Source organism: Sminthopsis crassicaudata, chromosome 3 (genome assembly GCF_048593235.1).
Source record: "Sminthopsis crassicaudata isolate SCR6 chromosome 3, ASM4859323v1, whole genome shotgun sequence".
Lineage (NCBI taxonomy): Eukaryota > Metazoa > Chordata > Mammalia > Dasyuromorphia > Dasyuridae > Sminthopsis > Sminthopsis crassicaudata.
The window spans coordinates 14,991,657-15,017,830 of NC_133619.1; the positions used below are offsets into that span (position 1 = coordinate 14,991,657).

The following is a 26,174-nucleotide window of genomic DNA, read 5'->3' on the forward strand; positions in this document are numbered from 1 at the left end:
GTGCCTTCTACACGTCCATCCTTCTACTGTCCAGTTACCTGGAAATGTCGCTTTAAGTCATTGTGGCCCCCGGGGCCACTTCTTCCACCACTAGACTGGGTGGCTACTGGCCATCAGCTTGGAGGTGCTTCTCCCAAGGCCAGTCCGAACCAGTGGGAGAGTGTTCCCCAAGTCCGCCATTTCACAGCTTTTTTTGATCAGCAAGGTTCTGATGAATTATCACTGCAAAACCTTTTTGTTTGGCAAAGCTAGGTTTTTATGATCCCCGTTTTGTAGAAGAAGAAAAACAGGCATGGCTGTTGGAAGGATTTCAGAGATTGTCTTGGTCAGTGACAGAGACAAAACGAGAACTGGGAGCTCCCTACTCACGGCCCTGCCATGAGTTCAGAGGCCATCCTGATTCCAAGTAGGGATTAAGGTAGAGCTCATCCCTTTCCTTGAAGGCTCTGACACTGACGGCTTGCTTTCCTGCGTCAGTCTTCCATTACACTCACTACAGATGCTTTTCCACCACAAATGAGATTCTCACCTTCAGAATGATCAAGTTGCTCAGCAAGCTATTTCTCTTCTCTCACCTCATTTTTTCTTTCGGAATTGAAAATAACTCCGTTTTCTTCAGGAAAAAAGAAAAAAAACTCTTTAAAATTATCTACAGCAAGTATGGAAAGTTGGCCATTTTTTAATATAAAAAATCTTAGACAGATGGAAAAATTCTCTATTTTCCTTCTGACATTTATCTATAATTTTTCTTCTATATAATTTTTATAACCTTTCTGGTTGAAGTGAAATTAAGTTATGCTTAAAACACGTCCAACATGGACCTCATTTTAGATATAAGACACAGACCTAGTTCTTTCCAAAGCCCAGGCCTAGTTCTTTCCAAATAGCCTGAAGGCATTGGAAGACTTTCAAAATTAGGGACCCTTGCCCTGGCTTTATGGATTAAATATGATGCTGGGGTTATCAGATTACAAGGAATCCCTTTGGGAGAAAATTACTTAGTAGCCTAGGGATTGAATTCAATTTACTAATTTTTCCCAGTGTTCTTAACTTTTTGTTTTTTTATATCTTGGAATCTTTGGGCATTCTGGTGACATCTATAAACTCTTTTTTTCAGAATCATGTTTATAAATGTATAGTCTCCATAGGATTACAGAGGAAACCAAGTATTCTGAAATGCAATCATCCAATGTGTTCCTAATCTTTTTTCATGGACCTGGGGTTGAGGCCCAGGACCAGACAGAGATGTATTTCGAGAAGCAGAACAGCATGATGGGTCATGGGCTGGCTTGGCAGTCAAAAAGCCCTAAATTCAGGTCAGGAAGCCCTGAGTTCAGGTCATTCTAGCAGAATGACCAAAGTCAAGTCACTTAATCTGTCACTGTCTCAGGCTATATACAAGTTGAAGAATTGTTGCCTGATCATCATTAATGAGGAGATTTCCCTCTAACAATAAAATCACAAAAATGTATAATAATAGCAAAAAAAAAGATGTGACACATATGAATACCTTTAATTCTTTTGAAGAATAAAAATATCTACGTCATTTTAAGCATCCATGTTTTCAAATTACCCAAATTTACAATGTTCAGAAATGATTTGAGTGGTTTTGATTTCCAATTTAGATGAGGTCTGCTTATTGTCTTTTACCAAGCTAAATTCACCACAGGCTTTTTTAAGATTTTAAATGCATTAAAGAATTTGGATCCTCCTCTTCTCACTTTTTTAAGCTGTTAATTTTTCCTCCTTGATAGTATTTTTTTCCAAAATAGTAAAGTAAAAAAGTGAAAAAACAAAAAAGTAAAGATAGTTTTCACTATTCATTTTTGCAAAGCTTTGTTCCAAATTTTTCTCCCTCCCTTCCTCACCACCTCCCTCCCCAAGACAACAGGCAATCTGATACAGGTTAAAAATGTGCTATCCTTTTAAACATATTTCCATATTTGTCATGTTGTGCAAGAAAAATCAGATCAAGAGGGGAAAAAAACCCAAACAATTAGAAGGTGAAGATATGCTTTTATCATATTCAGTCTCCATAGTTCCTTTCTGGATGTGATTTGCATTTTCTATCCCAAGTCTCTCTACTGGAATTTAAGCTGCTAATTTCATAAGCCAAACTGAGCATATTTGGCTTGGCCTGTGCTGTCCATGTCTTCCAAATGAAAACATGACCTTTAAAAAATCGCTCTGGACAATTTTGAAGACTAGATTATTTCCCGGGAAGATACGCAATTGAGTGTGAGGAGAAGCTAGTTCTCTCCTTCTTGTCATGAATGATCCCACTGAAGCATCAAGTCTCCTAGTCGTAGCCCATCACCAGGTTCAGCCCCATCCCTAAGGATGAGCCTAAAATATCCCCCTTCCCATTGCTTTTTTTTTTTTCTCTGAGGCTGGGGTTAAGTGACTTGCCCAGGGTCACACAGCTAGAAAGTGTTAAGTGTCTGAGACTAGATTTGAACTCAGGTCCTCCTGAATTCAAGGCTGGGGCTCTATCCACTGTACCACCTAGCTGCCCCTCCCATTGCTTTTCAAGACAGGGTGAACTATCACCCTCGATCCTTCCTGTAGGGCACAACAGAGTTACAGTCTCCAGTTTGTAGAAGGAGAAATGAAGACAGAGTTCCCAAAGGGCTGTTCAGATGCTTTCACCCCAGCAGTAAGAGACAGGAATAGAAATGGGCGTAACCAGCTTTCTCAGCCCTTCAATCTTCAGTTCAGAGAGACCTCCTGGTTCCAAGAAAGAATAGGAGAAGTAGAACTAATGTTTTTGCCCTGGAAACTAATAACCTTGAAGAATAAGTTGCAAAGCAGGGGGCCTTCATCTGAGGACAGTTAGCCCCTACCATTCAAGTAAATTCTGAGAAATGTTGGCAGCAAAGATCCAGTTTGTTCTCTAGAGCTCTGCAGAGATTTTTAAAAACTTTTCAGTTTAACCTAGACTGGAATGTCATTGCCTGGAATGACCCCAGCGTTTTGTTTTTTTCTTTTAATTTTCCCCACTTAATACCATTTCATGTTTTCCCAATCACGTGTAAAGATAATCTTTAACATTCATTTTTGTGAGATTTGGAATTCCAATTTTCCCCCTTCTTCCTTCTTTCTTCCTCAAAACAGCAAATAGTCTGATATAGATTAAATGTGTACAATCATCTTAAACATATTTCCATGTTAAGCATATTGTGAAAAAAAATTAGAACCAAAGGGAAAACCACAAGAAAGAAAAAGTGAAAAAAGTAGGCTTCATTCTGCATTCAGTCTCCATAGTCCTTTCTTGGTTGCAGATGGCATTTTCCATTCCAAGCTATCGGAATTGTCTTAGATCAATGTATTGCTGAGAAGAGCTTAATCTACCATGGTTGATCGTCGCACAATATTATTGTTACTATGTACAATGTTCTTCTGGTTTTGCATCAGGCCATGTAAGTCTTTCCAAGCTTTCCGACATCAGCCTGCCGACCGCTTCTTATAGAACAATGGTATTCCATTACTTCATCTGCCATGGCTTATTCAGCCATTCTCCAACTGATGGGCATCCACCCAGTTTCCAGGTTCTTGCCACCACAGAAAGGGCTGCCACAAATGTTTTTGCGCATGTGGGTCTGTTCCCTTTTTTATGATTTCTTTGAGAGACAAGAGCTAGTAAGTGGTCCTGATGAATCAAAGGGCACACCCGGTTTTGTAACTCTTTGGGCAGAGTTCCAGATTGCTCTTTAGAATGAAGGGTCAGATCAGTGCACAAATCCACCAACAATGCATTAATATCTCAGTATTCCCCCATCCCCTCCAACATTCATCATTATCTTTTCCTGTCAATCTAATAGGAATGGGGTGGTTCCTCAGACTGTTTAAATTTGCATTTCTTTAATCAATAGTAACTTAAAGCTTTTTTTTTTCTTTTTTTTTTTTTTTTTTTTTTTTTTTTGCAAGATTATAGATAGCTTTAATTTCTTAGTCTGGAAGTTGTTCCAGTACTTTGTTCTGCACAAATTTCTGTATGGTTCTATTATTTCCTGTTGAGACAAATTTTTGTCATTTGAGAGATTTGACTTTTCCTTTAATGAGAGCTCGTTATCCTTCACTTCATTTGACAAGATCATCCCACTTACTCTTTTTGTCATTGATTCACTGACCCCACTGTTAGCAGCTATCACTTTTCTTTGCAGTCTCAACTAAGGGACTCATTATCTCAGTTCTACTGAGTCACTTAAGTCTGATCATGCTGAATTTTGAGCCAACACTTCATAAATGTTATGATCAGACTTTACCAATGGATTTAAATGGTACACAAAGAACAAAATGAGAGACTTCTTTCATAGGTAGCTCGGTATTATATTTGAGAAAACTTGGGCAGAACCATTTGAACATTTTAGAATGTTTCTGATTGCTGTAGTGTGATAGAAAGCCAAGCAAATGTTATCTCACGTATTTATCTATAAATAAAATATAGGTTCAGTCATTTTCTATAAGGTTTTGAGGGACTGAGTAGGAACGGAGAGAGCCAGCCGAATTCTCAGGGACCACATAGTCCAAGTCCTAAACAAATCCTTCTATCCACCCTGCTGGAAAGTGGTCATTCAGTCTTTCCTCCAAGACCTCCAAGTCACCCACTGGAAGCAACCTGAACTAATCACATGATAACCCTTCTCTGAAGATACCAATCACATCTTCCACATCTGATCGATCCAAGGTCTTCCAACTTATTGTCATCATATGGCACAGTCTTGAGTCCCATCCCATCCCACTCATGATCATACTTTTCTCATGATTCTGAAGCTTCCCATGTTGGGAACATCCAGGAGGTTCCCACACAAGAGGAGCCCGGTGGATTGGATTGATGGCAGAATACTATGTCTAGCATTGGAAGGGCCCTTCTGGACCATTTAGCCTGATATTCTTCTTTTACAGAGGAGGAAAGTAAGACCCAGATAACCCCAACTTTTAGGATCCTTTAAACTGGCTTCGGGATGACTTCTCACCACTGCTGGCATTTTTACAGCATGAACAGCCTTCCTCCGCATCTTATTAACATCCTTCTTAAAAGGCGATACCTAGGAAAGAATATGGTGTTCTCGGGGTGGTCTGACGAGAGCAGAGGAATACAGATTTCTCCCTGCCCTCTCTGTCTGGACTCTACTTCTGTCACTGAAGCCTAGGAATGTAGAAGCTGCCTTACTACTCAGTTAATTCACAGTGAATTTAACTTGCTAAAAGCCCAAAGTCTTTTTCATGTAAACTGTTTAGCCATACCCTGCCTTGTGATAATGTAATAATTGAATTTTGTGTAGCAAGTGTAAGAGTTCACAATTCTCCCTTTTAAAAGCTATCATTAGTCTCCTCCTGCTTGCTAAGTTCTTTTAGATCTTGACTTTGTCATCCAAAATATTGGCTCACCCTCCTGGCACTGACTGCATCATCTGTAAATTTGTCAAGCCAAGTCAACAAACATTTATTTAAGAGTTGTCTGTGTGTCAGAGGTGGTGCAAAGTGCTAGGAATAAAAGGGAAGACAAAAAACTCTCTCTGCTATCACAAAGAGCTCATAGTCTCGTCGTATGCATGGTGTACAGGATAAAATAGAAATAATGAGAGGAAAGGCAGTGCTAGTGTGAAGGGGATTTAGAAAGGTTCCTTGTATAAGATGGGATTTTAGCTGGAACTTGAAGAAAATCAGAAAGCCAAGAGGTGGTGATGAGACGAGAGAACATTGTGGCCCTGGGGGACAGCCAGTGAGAATTCTCCAAGTGGAGAGATGGAGGTCTAATCGAAAGAGCAGCTAGGGGGCCGGTGTCACTGAATCACAGAGTATGTGTTTGAGACGACTAGAGAGATAGGAAGGGACCAAGTTATAAAGGACTTTAAAAGCCACAGGATCTTATAGTTAAACCTAGAGATAATAAGAAATCACTGGAGTTTATTAATAGGGGAATGACACTAGCTGACCTGTTTTTAGAAGAAGAATTTGCCAGATGAGTGGAAGATGGGCTGGAGTGGAGAGAGATTTGAGGCAGTTGATGAAAGCATGAGAATTACAATAATGCCTTCATTTAAGTCATGTATAAAAACGTCAAACAGCACAAGGCTAACAATAGATCCCCAAGACGCTTCTCCAGAAACTTCCTTCTAAGATGACAGTGACCCATTAATAGCTGCTTTCTGAGTTCAGTCATCCAACCATTTCCAAATCCACCTAATTTTACTTTTCCAGTGTATGTATGTCTCTGTCTCATCAACTAGAATTTCATGAAAGACCTTATGAATTGCTCTAATAACATGTAGATAAGCTTGATCCACAATATTCCCCTTGGAGACCAATCTAGTAATTCTATTAATGGGAGAGGGGAAGGAAATAAGCTAAGTTTATCATGTCTTCTTGATAAAACCATTATGGATAGCTGTGATCATTGCTTCCTTTTGTAGACATTTAACCATCCCTTTAAGAATTTCTTCTAGAATTTTTGCCAGGAATTAAAGTCAATCTCACTGGTATTTGAAGAATCTCTTCTTTTCACTTTTTGACAATCAAGCACCATTAGGGCTTTTCCAGGCTTGTAATTCTTCTTCTATAGCTCAAAACCTTTAAAAAATTAATAACACTGGTTCAGCAATCACATCTCCCAGTCCTTTTAGCCTCATTGGATGTCATCCATCTGACTGAACTCAAGGGCAGCTAATTGTTCTCTTACTATCACCCTATCTTTGGGATCAACTCCCGATGGGCCATTTTTATTCTGTTCTCTTCAGTCCACAGATCTTTCTTTTGGAAGAGAAAACAAGAGCAAAATTAGAACAAGTGTTTTCCATTGTCCCACTCACCCCAAGAGATGCACCTTTCTACCGGTATAGTTAGAGAAAAAGCCTTTTTATTATCCTTGGTTTTCCTTGGAAACCTCCGCAAATTCTGAACTTGAGTCCTCTGGATTCTTCTTACAGGGCTGTAACAATTTCTCAATTCACTTTTATTATTAGACTATTTATTATTTATTTAAATATATTGATATTTATTAAATATCAACCAAATGATAGACATCGTGCTTTGTTCTGGGTGCAGGGTATGCGTTAAAGGACAAAAATGACACTTTATGACTTGCCCTTGCCCTCCATCTTCCTTATCTGTCTTTTCCTCCCAAATGAAATTGGCCATTGAATCTCCTATGCATCTACATAGCTTCTTTCTTAAAAACAAAAACAATACTTTTTTTTTCCTTTTCCTAATTGTTTTTCTTTCTATCTTCAGAATTTGATTTATAGATGTTTCCCAACCCCTTATGCTGACTTTTCATTGGATCTTACTTGACTCTTCTTTGAATCCTTTGAAATCTGCTCTCCCCAAATTTGAGTTTCATGTCACCCTATGGTTTTCCTCTCATCAATCATAATTTCTTCCCAAGGCTTCTACCATTTCTACTCCCAAACAAGTTCTTCTTTCTTGGTTAGAATCTGTAGGAGGCATTGCTGTGATGGTAAGAACTTTGGATTTGGGGTCAGAGGGTTCAAATTCTAGCTTTTCCACTTACTATGTCTGTGGCTTTGGAGGAGATATTTCTATTTTTCAAAGCTCAGTTTCCGTCTCTATTGAATTAGGGGCTTGGACCAGGTCACCTCTAAGATGTCTTTACAATTCTTACATTCTAAATGCATGGCTGATTATCCAGAATAGAAGTTCCTAATGTTGTCTCCTGTACCTTTAGAAGGCTAAAATTATTTTTAAGGAAAACACAAAATTGTTAGCTACTTTGTGTTTGAGGGTGGGGGGAGAGAGGGAGGAAGGAGGGAGAAAAGGAGGGAGGGAGGAAAGAGAGGGGGGAGGGAGAGGAAGTTGGGAGAGAGGGAGAGAGAGAAAAGAGAGAGAGAGAGAGAGAGAGAGAGAGAGAGAGAGAGAGAGAGAGAGAGAGAGAGAGAGAGAGAGAGAGAGATCTAAATACCCAACACAAATTTTTAACCTGAGGTCCATGTTTATTTTTTAATATTCAAAACTATTTTGGTGTAACTGGTTTCCTTGGTAACCATACATATTTTATTTTAATCATTTAAAGGCATTCTTCTGAGATCCCTTCTAAGACTCCTGAGAAAAGGGGTCTACAGACTTCTCCATACAACCCAAGAAGTCTATGACCCAAAAAGAGTTAAGAATCTCTATTCTGGAAGATGTCTATATAATGAAAATGTCCCACTGTCCATCCTCCATGACAGACTTGTGACTCCTCATCCATTCCCTCCTTCTCTCCTCCTTGTCTTTGGTATATTCGGATGATGATATCACTTTTCTTTCTCCCCTTAATTTTAACTAGAATGTTTCTACCATTCTGTCTGCCCACTGCCTGTCTCTGATCCCTGAGTTACCTCACAAGAGTCTGTTCCCTTAATGTTAATTACCTTCACTCAATTTTACTAATTTCATTTTTTTGAAATGGGGAAAATGGAAGTCACCTTCCAGTGCCATAGGTAATATATATGTGCATAGATGTGTATATATTTATATGTGTGTGTATGTACAAAACACATATACATATTTTTTCAATTTTTTTTATTTTATTCAGTATCACTGTGACCTCTATAAGGTCAAATTTGCCTCTTTGCTTTCAGATGTCTTACCATGAATGAATGAATGGCCTTGTTCATTTGGAACAGAGACAAGCATGTCTTTATACAAGGTGTTCCAAAAGTTTGTAATTTTAAATTTAATAGCTATATATGAACTATTGCATATGATATCATGGGTCTCTATTATGGACAGCTTATTTCTAAAGAATATATAACATTTTTCACAATAGTTACTGTATTGATCCTAATTCACAAATTCCGCTGTTGTTTTTTAATGGTGGTGTATAAATTGTCCTTCCAGTTCTGTTGACCTGAAGCATTTCTGCTCCGAGTCATTTCATAAACGTTCCCCCAGATTTCTCTGAATCTGCTCCTTTTGTAGTTTCTTAAGGAGAACAATAGTTCATTATTTTTGTGCGCCACCATTTGTTCATCTGTTTTTCCAGTTTATTTTTTTTGTTGTTGTTCAAAAGTGCTATGATAAATATTGTTCATATAAGTGTTCTCTCTCTTTGATCTATTTGGGGTATATGGTATGCATAGATAACTCATCTGGCATGTGGAGTACAATTCCAAATGACTTTCAAGAGTGCTTCAAGCAATTTACAGTGCAAGAGCAGGGCAATATGGGGTCATAGGGTCCCTGATGGGAAGCTGTAAGGAACCACAGATGGCCTCGTTTTACAGATGAAAAAATCGCGGTACAGAGAGATTAAGTGATACTTGGGGTCAAGCAGCTGTCTGAGGCATAATATGAACTCTGGTCTTTCGGACTCCGTGTCTATCCCCGAGCTTCCCGATGCGCCTGTTTCCCATAGCCCCTCCAACAACTGTCATTATCCCCCTTTTGGCCATCTTTACCAGGCTGGTGAGTGTATAGCTTAAAACAAAATCTTTTCAATTTTATATAATGAAAACTATCCATGTCATCTTTTATGATATTCTCTATTCTTTGGTCAAGAATTCTTCCTTTATTCATGGCTGTGATAAACATATCTCCCTCTCTCCCTCCACCCCGCTCTCTCTTTTCTTCCCTCTGTCTCTCTCCGTGTCTCTCTTTGTCTCTATCTGTCTCTGTCTCTCTCTCTCTCCTTTTACATATAAGATGTTGATCTGGACCTTTTTTACTTAAAAAAAAAAAAAGAAAAGAAAACACAAGAAAGAAAAAAAAAAAGAAAAATCACTTCTGCACTACTTAATTCCCTCTTTTGGGATTGATTATGAAGGGATTCTTTTCTCCCCTTTGAAATGTATTACTTCATCATCATTTTGCTTTTTCCCATTACTCAAAATTTTTTCTTTTCTGTTTCTCTTGACTCTTGTGTTTTCATTCAAAGTTTTTGCTCAGTTCCATTTTTTTAAAGAGAATAATCAGTCAATAAGTATCTATGTATCAGGCATGGTGTCAAATGTGGAATACAAAGAGAGAAAGAATAGTTCTGTATTCAAGGACTTTTCAGTCTAATGGGGGGGGACAACCCATAAACTATTTACAAACCAATTTTTATCAAGAACAAATTAGAGATAATCACAGAATAAAGAAATAAACATTAAGAAGGATTAAGGCTTTGATTTTGTCTGAGAGTTAAAGGAAGTCAGGGAACTTGGAGGTAGAGATGAGGATAGAAAACATAATTAAGGCAAAGGGACTATTTGTTGAAAAATTCCTGATGGGAGCATCTCATTTGACATGTCCCTAGCCCAGGAACTTACTCTCAGAACCATAGTGATGTGGATCCTAAATTTTCCATGACACTTTCCTTACATGTTCAGCTTAGCTGATAGTATCTAATTGCCCTTAGATTTAAACAGCTAAAAACTAAAGGGAGGACATCTTTTTTTAGTCTGATATTTAAAGTTTTCTAAAGCTTTGTCTATATTCACATATATTTGTCTATATTATGTTCATAAGCTAATTGAATAGAATTCAATTTAAAAAATAGCAGCTGAACTATGTAAAATGACCGTTTTAATTTTGCCCATATCAATCATAAATGTAGAAGCAACCCCAGAAGCCATGTAGTTTAACCCTCTCATCTTACAAGGGAGGAAACTCATTCCTAGGGAGGTAGAATGATTGTTATAATCGAAACTCAACTCCCAAATCTGGCATCTACAAATCATGTCACAAGTGGCCAAGTCACTGAAGCTCATATTTACTTCCAATTACGTCCTTCATCTGCAAAAGGGGCTGGAAACGCTTTATCTACAGTTGTGAGAGCTCAATGTTTGGTAATCTATAGGAAAGCATTTTTTTAAATTGTACAATATTATTTTGATCATAACCAATTCTTATAATAGCCTTGAACTAATTCCAGCAGACAGCATTGTCTCAGAATAGTTTAAAATGTTATGTGTGTGTGTGGTGTATTATACAAGTGTATATACATATACACACATAATATAGACACAAATTGTGTCCTTCTTGTATTTTAAGATGAGATGTTGAGATGTTGATCTCAACCTTTTTTTTTCCTAGACTGAAAAAAATTTAGATAGGTGAGATAACATGATATAGGTGAATAGATGAAATAGATGAGACAGATAGCATGAGATAGGTGGAGAGATGAAATAGATGAGATAGATAGCAAGAGATAGGTAAATGAAATAGGTGTGATAGCATGAGATAGGTGGATAGATGAAATAGATGAGACAGATAACATGAGATTAGTGGATAGATGAAATAGATGAGACAGATAGCATGAGATTGGTGGATAGATGAAATAGATGAGATAGATAGCATGAGATTGGTGGATAGATGAAATAGATGAGACAGATAGCATGAGATTGGTGGATAGATGAAATAGATGAGACAGATAACATGAGATTAGTGGATAGATGAAATAGATGAGACAGATAGCATGAGATTGGTGGATAGATGAAATAGATGACATAGATAGCATGAGATAGGTAGATGAAATAGGTGAGATAGCATGAGAAAGGTTGGGAGATAAAATAGATGAAATAAATAGCATGAGAGGTGGATAGATAAAATAGATGAGATAGATAGCATAAGATAGATGGAGAGATAGAAAGACCAACTTTTCTTCTGTGGCTTTCAATTCAGTGGACTCCATGGCACAATAACCTTTCCTAAAAGTAGATTGCTTGGCCATTTCCCTCAAAGTAAAATACAGTGCAGTGTCCCGGGCTCGAGGCAAGTTCTAAGAGAAAAGGCTGATCAAGAACATGTGGGTTCTAGTCCTGCTTTCTCCTGGAGTAGCTGGGTGACTCCAATTAAGCCTCTTCCAGAACTTATTAAGCTCGGGGTAGGAGTTTAATAAAAGCTTGGGGACTTAACCCTCCTGCATTCCTTGCCCCCTTGGTAAAGGGAGGAAGCTGGTCTGGAGGATCTCTAAAGCCCCCTCCCCTGCCCCTCTCCCAGGAGCCTCTTCTGCGATTTCCGAAGCCAGAGCTCTGGCTGGGAGGTTGTCTGTCCAGATGTGTTGCCCTCCAGCCAGCCTCAGGCGCCACCCCTTAAGATGGGCTCTCTCTTTCCCATTTTCAGACCACTTTTCTGCAGGAAACAGTGAGGAGAGAGTGTGAAGAACGCTTTCAGCTGACTGAAGCTCTGAGCCAAGCCCGCGAGCAGCTGCTGGAACTCCAGAGGCTCAATGGGAGCTTCCCTTTATCCCGCTCTTCTCTCAGTCAGGGCAACCTAACCTCCCCCACTTCGATGGTCAGCAACGGAGACAAAAGCCTCCCCTGCACAGCTCCTGGGAAAGGAATCAAAATCCCCATCCTGCACTGCGTCTCCAAGGCCCCTAGATCCTGCAGCCAGAACAAGTCCCCGGGAGGGAGCACCAGCACCAGCTTCCCCATCCCCAAACCTCCTAGGGGAAAGGCGTCCTCAGTCAACGAAACGAGGCGGAGAATAGCTGTGATCCTGCACAAGAGGCTGAGTAGCCAGCCCCGATGAGCCGGTGGGGCAAGGTCCACGTGTGGCACCCCAGGGCTCCCCAGCTGAGGGTGTTAAGGAGCTAGGGGGCTTTGGGTTTAACTTAAATTCTCAAACAATCGTGAGAAGATCAGCCCCAGAGAGTCAAAGGGACATGGAGAGGAATGGAGAGAGGGCAGTTGGGATCTTAATTTTCTAAAGGACCAGATTTTCAGAGATTAAGATTTGGGAGCTCGATTTAAAAGAAAAAAAAAAAAGAAGCTAATCAGTGGATCAATTTTGTAGTCTCATTTTCCAAAAACTGAACTCAAAAGTCGCTCAGGAAATCAAGTAGTGGGTAGCCCAGCAGGCTACTTGCCACACGTAGGTCTGACCCAAACACGTAGAGTTTTGGAGATCACAGAGGAAATTGTCCAGCTGGAGAATCTTGTCTTTTTCCTGTAATACAGAGATGGATCTCTAAAGAAGGCAGTGCTTTGGACTTTTTTTAAAAAGTGAAATGAATCATATTAATCGAATGATATTGATGGAGAGAAGGAAAGCACTTTATCCTAGGATAAATAATTCCCAGGAATCTTAGTTGAATTGTTTTCAGAGCTCGTGACCTCACTGTCACAAGGATGTCTCATACCTGTGCCTTAAACCCTTTGGAACACTGAAAATCACTGTGGCCTTTATTATTGTTGACCTTTTTGCGTTAAAGTTAAACAATAAAGGTAAGTAACAACTAGGGAGCCAGGCACCTGTGTAAGACAGTCTGGAAAAATAAAAGGGGCTAGAGTTCTAACATTAGAAAATAATGACTTTGATTTTCTTAGCCAAACCATTTTAAGGTATTTTTCAGTAAATGCGATTTTGTACTTAGAATTGTTTAAATTTAAACTTAAATTCTCAAACGATGGTGAGAGAAGATCAGCCCAAGATAGTCAGAGGGATTTAGAAGAAGGCAGTTGGGGCCTTTGTCTTTGGACACTTCATATTTTCTATTCTCAGACTGGATTAGTATAAACAGAAGACAAAGCCAAGCATTTGAGGTCTGCTCAAATTCTATATATGCTTCAAGATTCTATTCCCTCCCCGTTAAGTCTTTTCTTGTCTCTTCTTCTTAGATTAAAAAAAAATCTTCTTAAATAAAATTTCTCCTTAAATCTTTCATTAGTTACTACATCAGGAAGTTCTAGCCTTCAAGGCCCTAGACTGGGATGATATTAGCAGATGTGTAATAAATCACTTGTATGCTATTATAATATTTGCCTTTGATATGTCACATTCTTACTGATGAGTGAAAGTGCCTTAAATCCTATCCATGTGCAAAAATGAAGAAATTGCTCAAATGAACCCCATTTCCAGTATCTCAGAATCTAAGGGGCTGTCACTGACAGAGCCTAGAACTTTCAATAATTTCCACATGAGTATGTGGAGCCCCCCTGAGAACAGGTTTATTCTTTTGTCCTCGAGTTTGACAAATGGTGATACCAAATGCTTCCAGATCCTGCCTTACAAGAGCTCATGTTGACATTCCAAGAAGAAATGGTAAGAATAAAAAGCATATAATGGGGCTTGATTGCAATGGATTCCAAGGAACTGTCCAAATTTGTTATAGCAGAATTTGCTTTGAGGAAGGGGGACATGATTTGAAATGCTGGCCATTGGCTAAGGCTTAGAAATCTTGCTTTATTTTACAAAGAATGATTTTCATTATAACTCATAGAATTATGGAATTCTAGAGCTGACAAAAACCTTGCTGATTTTCTAATCTACCCTGCTTTGGACAGGTAATTTAGAAGGGACCTTAGAGATCCTTCAAGTGCCACCCCCCTTGTTGAACAGAAAGATCCTGGGGCACAAACAGGCTAGGCAAATTGTCTAAAGTCACAAGTAACTGAAATTTGAACCCAGGTTCTCTGATTCTCCAAATGTAATTCTCCTTCTAAACATGTCTTCATACAGATGAGAAAACTGAAGTCTACAAGGTTTGGGAACAGTGACTTGGCTCATAAAGCCAGGGGGCAGAACTAGGCCAAGGAGCCAGTTCCCCAATTCTCCATCTTCTGGTCAGCATGTTTCCCTTTCTTTCCATTCAAGAGATAAAGAGCTTGTGTCTGCAAATTAAAATTGTTTATTAAAAGGGGAAAGGGATGATGGTGAGCTTGTTGATAGTGGAGGCATCTAGTCCCATTTCATAAGAAAATATATGATTAATCTCATTATGTGAAAATAAACAAAGGCAACTTTCTCCCATGTTCAGTTAAGCTTTGTTTTGTTTTTTGTTTGTTTTTATCTTGTCTTTACCCCCTAAATTATGACTTTATAGCCTAAAGGCTACAAAGGAGAGAGCAGAATCTCTTAAAAGTTCACAGGTTACAAACTTGATTTGGAGTACTTAAGGAAATTATCAACAAATCTTGACTTCTATATATCAATTCAATCACCACCCAACTCACAAGTATTAAGTGCTTTCTATATATACAAGGCACTGTGCCAGGCAATGGAGTCACAAAGATAAAAATGAAATAGTCCCCACTCTCGGGAGCTTGCATCCTCCTGGAATTACTGCTAACCACTTGCTTCCCAATGAGTAATTTTTAGCAGGTCAGGTTTACCTGATACACAAATCAGTCTAAAAACAAGCTCCTGAGTTCCTGCTAGATTATCATATTCATCAAATGTCCACAGAACCAATTCTGGAGAATGCACAATTGGCAAGAGATTTCTTTTTCATTCTAAACCTTCGAACACCATAATCTGAGCTGTCCAAATACGTCGTTTGAAGAAAAAGTTTTAAAGGAGAGCAAAAAGACAACATAGAAATCGAGTAAATAAATAGGAGTAATGGACAGTAAGGAAAAACAATTTAATGGCATCTCTTGCTTTCTCCCCCAGTCAGTGAACCTGCTAGTACCAAACACTGACACATAATACACATATTCCTGACAGGAAATCTCATCGTCAGACCCAGCTCTCCAGTGTATATAGAAGGTCATCCTCTAACCCCATACTCCCTAAATACCTAGACTTTCCAGTGACCTCAATGGAAGATTTATGGCCGTGTGGAGAATAGAGCATCACTTTGGAAATTTAACCATGTTCAGAGAATTGAGCATTCACTGTTGAAATTCTAAAAGAAACATTTTATTTTTCCTCCACATCAGGGTTATTTTTTTCCTTTTTAAAATGAAAATTAATGGATTCTTTTAAGTCATTTTTAATTTCCTGAATAAGAACACTAAATATTTTGCTCAGAACTACTTAAACTCTGTATTTTCTGGTGATAGAATTGACTGGAAATCACATTAATATTTTAAATTATGGAAGATTAAGAAGCTGATGTTCCATTAGGCTTTAAAAGTCTTTGTAGCCTTTAAAAGTCATTATCAATCAATTATAGTGATAGCAAAGTTCTCTGACTATGGTGTAAATGTTAGCAAACTTTATCACATAAGTGCATCAGCAACCTCTCAGATTCATGTGATTTTAAAGCACAAAATTGATAGGGCCCCTAATCTCCCGAAACAGTTAATGCCCAGCAGCTGAAAGCAGCAAATTGAAGATCTCTCAATATTTATGTATTGCAAGAACCTGCTTGATTTTGTGAAGCTTCCTAAGCCTTGCCATTTTGGGGGGTGGGGAGTGATCTCTTTCCCTTCCACGCTGTTTCTGAAGGAGGGAAGCATCCATTAAAGGCTGCCTGAGCTTTCCTGGGAATATGCTCGGTCCTTGATCCCAGGAGGATGGTATCCCTCGAGTTTGAGCCACAGTTACCCTCTACATGGTATTCTTTGCTTAGAGACTCTGTTCAAACTGTAAATCCCAACTTGAGTTCTAAAAAGGGTGGATTTATTGCTCCAAGTGTTACCTAGTATATTCTTGGGATTCAAAGGGTCTTGGGGAGCTCTTGTCTTTCCTAGTAACTCTTTTCTTCCATCTCTGTGCACTGTTAAATCATAGATTTAGTCAAACATTTAGTCCAGTTTTCTCATCTTACCCATGAGAAAACAGGTCACCGTGTAGTATGAAGTATTTGCGTAAAGTCATGCAGCTAATGGACAGAATCGGGATTTAAACCCAGGGCCTCTGCTTCCAAATCTAGAGCCCCTTGCTCTTCTATGTGTCAAGGCAATACATGCAAATCAACTCAAAATAGGCTACCTTGATCAGAACATGGGAATCCATTGAACCCATAGCTTGGACCAAGACTCCCTAATGGGCATTATACTTTGCACATGGACCCATTAATGATGGATGCTGAATAGCACCATAGATGCAATAGCATCCCCAAAGTTATTTCTACAGTGTCTGAAGAATTTCGACCTGTGTAAAAAATCTTTAAAGATATTGCTAATGTGTTGCAATCTTTAGAAACTCCAATATGTATATTTATGTATTTGGAAATTCTGACTTTCATTTAATAGTTTCCTTGACAGTATCATGGTGGTCATCCTCAGAAAAACAGATACTATAGCATTTATGGCATTATCGTAATTCCATTATTCCATAGCATAATGCTTTTTTATTATTAAAGCTTTTTATTTTTCAAAACATTTGCATGGATAATTCAACATTAACCTTTACAAAACCTTGTATTCCTATTTCCCCTCTTCCCTTACCCCCTGCCCTAGATAGTAAGTAGTCCAATATACGTTAAACATGGTAGAAATATGTGTTAAATCCAACATATGTATATATATATACATGCATATATATATGTGTGTGTGTGTATACAATCTTGCATAGAGTAATTCCTGAATTTCATGCACTTAGTGTTTATATATGATAGAACTTCGTACCCACAAAAAAGTTACAATATTTCATTAGATACTCTACAAAAACCCTATCAAAATGAAAGCTGAGGGCTCTAAGATGAACTAATTTGCCCGAGGTTTGGAGTAAATGTTACTTGTGTGGATAATTCCTCAGATGGAATACGGAGGAGGACTTAAAAGAGGAAATTAAAAGAGTGGAGGGTTGTAAAAGTAAGGTGGCTATTGAGGTAGCAGTGGAGAAGTTTTTTGATGGGCTGAAAAAAAATTTTTTTAATTTGAGAGGTGATCCAATTTTACAAGGTATCCATTGGGGAAGTATTACAGGCCAGAGAATAGGGAAATAACATGATTTTAAATGTACATTAGGCAATAGTGTGTAGGACAAGTCCAAGTGTAAGACTGGGGAGAGACTGGAAGCAGAGAAAGAGGAAGATAATGGATTAGACTGGACTATTGTCAGATTCGGCTGGCTCCTATTCCACTACGATTGCCTAGTATTGAATGAGGATGGACTCTCAGAATGCTTTAAATTAGCTTGATCAAAAACTCTCCTCTCACCATATTAACTCCATTCCCTCAAGATGACTCTCCAAGAACCAATCAACAAGGACCAATAGGATCCCATTCTCCATGAAACAGAGACAAGACGACTTATTATAAACCAGTGAGCCCCAAATCTGATCTTGGACAGAATACAAAAAACACACTAAGAAGAGGGGAGACACGTTACAGAAACAGAGTCCCAGAGACCTTAGTGATCATCTGGTCCAATCCCCACTAGAATACCTGATAATTGATGGCCCACCAAGTAGAACCCACCACCTCTCAAGGCAGTCCCATTATTTTCTGTCACCCAAAGTTACAGGAAGAGCATCCCATAAATCCTTTGATCCTTCCAATTGTATGTCAAGTTGCCAAATTATCACATTAATACAAATTAGAGATGATAACCAGCCCCTGGGAAGCCGCCTCTGCTGCTTACGGAAGGTGAGTGGGCAAGTTTCTCTTCCCTTCTCCTCCTCCCAGCAGCCAGCTCTAACTCTTGACACTTTCTGCCAAGAATTAAGTTCCATGGGTGGCTCCAGGCATGGTAGCCCAGGGGATGACCCCAGAATGAAGACAAGCATAAACCCTTTGAGCTAGCTGAGGAGAAGATCAGAGCTGGAGGGGCTGACACTGGTAATGAGGGCCACAGTCAGGGTGAGAATGGATGACCCATTGATATTGAAGATCAAAAGGACTTGGCAAGTGATTGATGTCTCCTCTGAAAGGCAGTCAGGTTCTCTAGGAAGGGTATCCAATTAAGACTTGATGACCCAAGGGGATAAAGCTTAGGGGATAGGCAGGAACCTCTGGTTTCACTAATACAGGGAATTCCTGGATGAATTCGAATTTTCCCTGAAATTCAGTCTCAGTTGTCTAGAGCACAGAGGAGCGACGTAATCAGGATCACACAGCTTCTCTATGTCAAAGGCAGGGTCTGAATCCAGGCCTTCCTGATGCCATCATTCTCTGTACCCTTGGGAAATCTGATCCATGCAAAGAGTTACCCATTGCCACAGATGTGTGCTGTGTGCTACAACTATGTCACCCTGCCTTAATGGCCGGATGACTGCCCTTAGTCTTGATCCTCATGGTCCAACAGCAGCAAGTCACAGAAAAGGCCCCTACCTGGAGGACACTAGAAAGCAAAAGTCCGCCCAAGGGAGAGTTCTATTATCTTGGAGAAATAAGGTGGAAAATAGAAACAGACTGAAACCTCATGAAGCAACATGTACCTACGATCATCTTTTTTTCCTTTTTTAAAAATGTATTTTTAACACACATTGCTTTATGAATCATGTTGCAAGAGAAAAATCAGAGCAAAAGGGAAAAACTACAGGAGAGATTAAAAAACAACAGAAAAAAGTAAACATAGCATTTATTGATTTATATTAAATCTCTATAGTTCTTTTTTCTGGAACCAAATGGCATTTTCTGTCCAATGTCTAGTTGGATTGGGATTGGGATTGCTTTGGATCACTGAGCCGCTGAGAAGAACCAAGCCTTTCATAGTAGATCATCGCACATTCTTGCTGTTATCATATACGATGTGTTCCTGGTTCTGCTTGTTTGGCTCAGCATCCATTCATGTAAATATTTCTAGGCCTTTCTAAGTTTATTCATTTTTATAGAATAATATTCCATTACCTTCATGTACCACAACTTGTTCAACCGTTCCCCAGTTGATGAACATCCACTCCTTTTCCAGTTCTTTATTACCACAAAAAGGCTGCCACAAACATTTATGCACGTGTGGGTCCTTTTCCCTCCTTTATGATCTCCTTGGGATCCAGAGCCAGCAATGGCACTGCTGGGTCAAAGGGCATGCACCTTTTTATAGCCCTTTGGGCATAGTTCCAAATTGTTTTCCAGAACGGTTGGATCATTTCACAACTCCACCAACAATACATTAGTGTCCCAGTTTTCCCCTCCAACATTTATCATCTTTTCCTGTCATCTTAGCCAATCTGAGAGGTATGAGATGTTACCTCAGAGTTGTCTTAATTTGCATTTCTCTAATCAATAAAATATAATCATGGTGAACACAATTCAATTGACCAAACATGCATGAATCCTCTAGAGAGTAGAAAATACTGTATTAAGTGTATTTCACATTTTCATAATCTATTGGTGTGCATTTATTAAGCACCTACTAGGTGCCAGGCACAAAAACAGAAATAAAATTATTCCTACCTTCAACGAGCTCCCTACCCTCATAGAGTCTGCAGTCTTAAAGCAGAATAAAACACAGCGGTAAGATATGATACATGGCCCATGCACTAGAAAAAATAAAAGCAAAGTGCTCCAACCAATGCTTGGAATGTTAAGCACATCTAAAGAGGAAATACTGGTGATTCTCTATGACTACTTTTTATCAAGAAAATCCTAAAAATTATAACCATTCACCTTCTATACAGTCGCTCACCATTTACATAACAACCTCACGAGGAAAGGGGTGCAATTATTATTGTCCCCAATTAATAGATTAGATCCAGAGCAGGAGAGGTGTTGAGGCGAATGGCTAGTAATGGGAAAAGCAGACTTGGACTAAATCCAGGGTTCTTTCCTATTATTACATTGCAACGAAAATAGAGGTTGGTTTTAAGCACAGACAGCACTTGGATGTTCCTGAGGTACAACCAGACATAGTGGGAAGAGTCAGAGGATCTGAGATGGAATCTCTATTTGCAACCTGTGTGAAATCTCGTTGGACCTCGGTTTTCTCCCCTGTAAAATGATAGAGTTGGATTAGGTGACCTTGAAGCTACCTCTCAGCCCTAAGCCTAGGATCTCCTCAGGCCCTTTCATTTTACAGGGGAGGAAACTGAGTCCTGGAGAGGGAGGGAGTGCCCGTTCCATCATGACCTCATATTCCCAGGCGATGGCAGATTCAAGGCTAATGGGAGCACTCTGGTTATGCCGGCCCCACTTCATCGATGGGAGCTGAATGGCAGATCGAAGATTGGAAATGTTAACATCGGTTCTACAGAGTGTGGATGTGGCCTGGTCCTCCCACAACCTCCAGCTGTAAATAGGTATCAAATACCTGCTGAAGGGCCAGAGAACAGTAGCCAGTCACCAGAATTTGTCATCTTCTATGGGCCTGATACCATTCAAAGCACAGAGAAGGACACCAAGAAAGGTATTAGAAGGGCCTGCCCTTAAGGAACTCAAAGCCTCATGGGAAAGACCAGTGGCAAACTACAAACAAACAGCCTTGCAGGGTCGGTCTTGGGGTGCTCTGAAGGAAGAAGCCCTAAGGGGGCTTGGAAAAGGCTTCTTACAGAGGTAGAACTTTAGCCAGGAGGTGAAGGAAGCTAGGAGGCAGAGAGGAGGATGGAGAGAAATCTGGGGAGAGAGGTTACAGCCATACACTAAGTCTGCAGGTGGGGTGTCTGGTTCAAGCCAGAGTCCCTGGATTTCAGATCCTTCCTAGAAGGTCACAAAGTTAGGAAAGGTCCAGGTTACAAAGGGCTTTGAAAGTCAAAAGGTTTTCCATTTGATTCTGGAAGTCATAAGGAAGCACTCCAGTGGAGAGGGAGTGATCCAGTCAGACCTGGGCTTCAGGAATATAAATTTAACAGAATAGGAGCTAGTGATGGCCATGAATGACTGGGACCCTCGACGTGCCCCAAACTCAAAACCCTGCTTCCTGTCCTCATGTATAGCATATTTATGTCTGTCCACTGTCATGCTATAAATCTCCAGCGAACCCGGTGAATTGAAAACAAATCCTCTGGCCAGCCTCATGTGTTAAGTTCTTCTGGACCCGTGACAGATCCCTGGTTTCAATCTTCTGCAAATCTCGAAATGTTTTGTTTTGGCATCTGTGACCTGGGATTTCATGAGTGTTAGGAACTTCCAGGGAGAAAGAAGGCAAAGGCAGGGGAAAGGAAAATCAGTCGCCAAATGGGATTGGCAGTTCTCACGTCTGTATTTGGCGTAATAAGTGATTTTGCTTATTGTGTACCAATTAGCCCAGGAAGACAAATATTTAAGCAGGCCCTTGTCCAAATCCCATCCTGGTTGCAGGAGTTGCAGCCCGACTATTTTAGAGCTGAGCATCTCTGAGTGGACCAGACATCCCTCCGCAGGACCTCGGTCATCCAGCATCTGGCGGGAATCTCTTCTAGGAGGAGAGCTCCTACCTCTACCAAAAAATAAATCACCATTTCATTTTGGGACAGCTCTAATGGTTAGTTTTTCTTCACATCCATCTGCCCTCTGCTTTGCTCTTACTGTACAGAAAGAGTCCAATATCCTATTCCAGAATAGGAGGATAGAAGCCTCCTGTGCATCTTCCACCCTGAGTTCTCTGCTCCCAGGCTCCCTATTTCCTTCGGATAATCCTTGAGGGACGTGATTTCCAGTCCCCTTAACCGTCCTGCCCCGATCCAGTTCATCAACGTCCTCCTTATAATACACCCAGAATCGTAAACAGCGCGCCAGATGGGGTTTGACCCGAGCAGGATCCTCACCCTTTCTCCCCCAGACTCTCTCTTCTACAAATATGGCCTCAAATCCCATTAACTCTTTGGCTGCCATGTCCATCCTTGACTCCTTGGACTACAAGCCACCTGTGATAAATTGTGGGCAGGCTTGTTCTGAACCCATATGGAGGACTTTACATTTATGGCAATTTCATTTCATCTTGGATTTCCCTAGTGTCAGGATAGAGTTTTGGGTCACCTGTAAATTTGTTAATAGCATTAATGTCATCCACAAGAATGCTTGTTTTGTGAGCATTTCCCTTTGTGAAGTAGGTTTGTCAGAACTTCTTTTTAAAAAATCAACATTTGGGTTTAGTCTATTATAGCTATTTATTTCTCTCATTTTTAGCCATTGAAAAATAATAATTTATTTAATGTTCCATTATGCATAATGCAAATCCAGGAATCGAACAGAGACATTATTTGAAATAAAAAAAAAAAACAACTTTTGAACAGGAACTTGGCGTGAGACATTCATGTGAAAGATTTTCAGTACTTTCTGGAAAGTATCAACATCTGGCATTACATTGGGTCCCATTAGGAGGCGTACCTATATAAACACATCCATCACCCACATGGGCTGGGTCAGCCCCAGCACATTCATCTTGTCTGCTCCAAAGAGACTTCCTCTGTCCTCTCACAATGAATGAGTTCTACAGTTGTAATTTTCCAGCCTGAACCTTAAATTACTACAGAATTAAGGTCATTGCCAGTATTCAAGTGACTATTACTTTCCACTGATTTAAAGGAGGATTTTATTTTCATTTTTAAAGCCCAGGGCAGCTGCTTCCATGCTATATAACTACACACTCAAATGGTGCCATTAGGGCTAAATTTAGAATCTTGTCACATCTCAAAATGGGGGCCTTTATTCTGGGTGGGGATGGGGAGAGCAGGGTGAAGAAATCGAGAAATGTCTTTGAGCTCATGCTTAAGAAAAGGGACACCTCTGACTTTAGGTTCTTTAAACCTCAGCCGGAATATTACTGGAAAAATAAGTCTTTGTCTCTTTTGGACCAAAATAGGCCTTTGTCATGCGTTTTGCCATTGATCAAATCCTAAAGTTCTTGTTGGAATTATCTTCGAGTTCCACTTCGAAGGCAGTTGCCAGTTTTTTGTTTTTCATTTGTAATTACTCAGAAATTAGTCAACATACACTGCAAGAGCATCTGTATGCCCATTGATAGGAGAACGGCGAAACAAATTGTGGTACATGAATGTAATGGAGGATTACTGTGTCATAAGAAATGACAAATGTGACGAAGACAGCAACGCCTGGAAAAACAGACGCGAACTAATTCAGAGTGGAGTAAGCAGGGCAACAAAAATGATATACTTCAGGAATTAGGGCAGAGTAAATGGAAAGAACAACTCCAAAGGACAGCAAAAGTTCATGGTGCAAAAGTATAAAAAAACAGATTGCATGAGAGAGAGACAGAGAGAGAGAGGAGAGAGAGAGAGAGAGAGAGAGAGAGAGAGAGAGAGAGAGAGAGAGAGAGAGAGAGAGAGAAAGGAGAGAGAGAGAGAAAGGAGAGAGAGAGAGAAAGGAGAGAGAGAAAGGAGAGAGAGAGAGAGAGAGAGAGAGAGAGAGAGAGAGAGAGAGAGAGAGAGAGAGATGAAAAGGCACTCCTAGCTCACTTCTTTGCAGAGGGGGGAACCAGGTGGTGGTGGACATGGCACATATTTTCAGACTTTTTCCAAAGGATTGATTACGCACATTTTCTTCTCTTCCTCCTCCTCTTCCTCCTTTTATTTTTTCTCCTCCGCCTTCTCCTTCTCCTCCTCCTTTTGTCATTAAAAAAAAATGCTATTTAATATATGGGATGACTTTCTGGGAGAGGTCAGGGGAAGAATACTGGAGTAAATTATGGTGATGTAAGAAAATCCTAAGGGACTATACTCCTAAAGAATTGGACACAATTAAATGAGCGAACATCAGCCAAAAACCCCCACAACAAATCAACAATAACCGAAACAAACCATTGCATGTATAAGGATTGCTTAGAAGCCTTCTTTATTTCATTTCACCACTGTGTTCTTTCCCACCCTAATTCAACTGCTTAAGTCAACTCCTGCTTATCTACGAGAGGCTCAGACTCTTTTCTGGATTTCCATATAATTTTTATCAAGTGTCTTCCTCCTAATCTTTACTTCCCCGAGTCTTGGGCAATTGGCACAGACTGGAGTGGGGACAGAAGAAAGGTGGCTTCATGTGCTTGACAATTCAGTATGATTCTGTCCCTGGGCCAGGCCCACAGTAGACACTTAAAAGTGTTTGTTGACTTGATGCAAAGGTATAGTTTTGTAAGACTGTCACTGTCTCCTCTCTCTTTAATTTGTGATTTTTAAAAATTCACAATTTTTACATATTATACTTTACTATATATATATATATACATATATATATATGATATTGTATATTAATATATCAAACTATATTCTATGTAGAGTTTTTATGTATATACATTTTATTTACATTTAATCAAATATATTGATAGCTTTTCCACAGTATTTATATCATGGAAACGATAATGGGTAAATATTCAGTTTACAGCTTTTCTTCAATATAGTGAATACTCCATCAATCATTCAACTAGCATGCAGTAAGTACAGGCAATATGACAGGGACTGTTCTGGGCACTGAAGAAGCAGTAACAGAAGTTAAACGACTCCTGTCTTCAAGGATGGCGTCCAAAGTGGGGAGACAACATGTGCATTAATAAGTGAGGACAGTTTCTACACAAAATGAAGACGAGATCATTTGAGCCTAGAGGTCCTTGGGGGTTTCAGCAGAGGCTTCAAGGAGACAGAAGTTTCTGCAAGGGGGACAGGAAGGAGGAGAAAGCATGGAGGACAGAGGTTGGAAATGAGAACCAGCCATTTGGCTGGATTGAAAGGTACAAAGAAGGGATGAATTTACAACAAGACTGGAAAAAGTAGCTCTGGGCCAGGTGGGGAAGGGCTTTAAATGCTTTAAAATGGGAAAGGTTCTATTTTCTCACTGAGGCACTAGGGAGCCACTCGGAGTTTAACAAGTGATATGTGAGATACTGGGCAACTATTGGAGGAGATGGTTGCAGTGCAGGGAAACTTGAGAAAGGGAGGCTATTTGGGAGGCTTCTGGAGCAATCCAAACTAGAAGGGATGAGGGAGTGAACTAAGGTGAAGGCGGCCATGTGAGTAGAAGAAGATGTCATGGAGGCAGAAACAAAAAAAGTGATAAACTTTTTTTTAAAGATTTGTGTGATTTAGGGGCAGGTAGGTGGTGCAGTGGATAGAGCACCGGCCCTGAAGTCAGGAGGACCCGAGTTCAAATCTGGTCTCAGACACTTAACAAGTCCAGGCTGTGTGACCCTGGGCAAGTCACTTAACCCCAATTGCCTCAGGGGAAAAAAGGATTTGTGTGAAACTCAAATGTCTATCCAAGTGAAACTTAGAAAGCTTAATGGAAAGAGATTAGGGGAAGGCGATAAAAGAAATCTTTGGGACAGTGATTCATGGAGCCATAACAATAAGGGAGGAAAAGAATAAAGGAAACTGAGGCTAATTTACATTAGCAAATTTTGTGCCTAGAACCTCTAAACAAGTGGGCACTTTGAACATAAAAAGAAATCACCGTTCCCATAAAGCACCTTTTTATTAAACGCTAAAGTAAATAATAATAAAACAGCAAAGCCAAACCCTGTCTTATTGTATTCAGTCTTTTACAGGTGAAAGTAAGCTTGACATGAATGACTGTTCCTTTCTGTCTTTCGCTTATCCATTGTTGCCCTCGGGGTGGAGTAAATACAGATCTAGCATCGGAGCAGGAACATTCAGAGTTCAAATCCTTAAGAGCCCGTTGGATTTAGCAAAGCACTGAACTTTTTTAAAGCTGTTTCCCCATCTGCAAAATGAAAGATTTGGGCTCAGTAACCTCTTTGGGTTCCTTTCAGCTCTA

At 39.8% G+C, this 26,174-nt stretch overlaps 1 protein-coding gene across 1 annotated transcript in view; it reads left to right on the plus strand.

The window, feature by feature from the left end:
* LEKR1 (leucine, glutamate and lysine rich 1) overlaps positions 1 to 16,877 on the plus strand; it is a 162,429-nt gene extending 145,552 nt beyond the window's left edge. Inside the window, exon 13 of the mRNA XM_074298067.1 lies at positions 12,049 to 16,877. Coding sequence (XP_074154168.1) covers positions 12,049 to 12,459 — 411 coding nt within the window. The 3' untranslated portion in view covers positions 12,460 to 16,877. The remainder of the gene's footprint in view (positions 1 to 12,048) is intronic.
* The last annotated feature ends 9,297 nt before the right edge of the window (positions 16,878 to 26,174 follow it).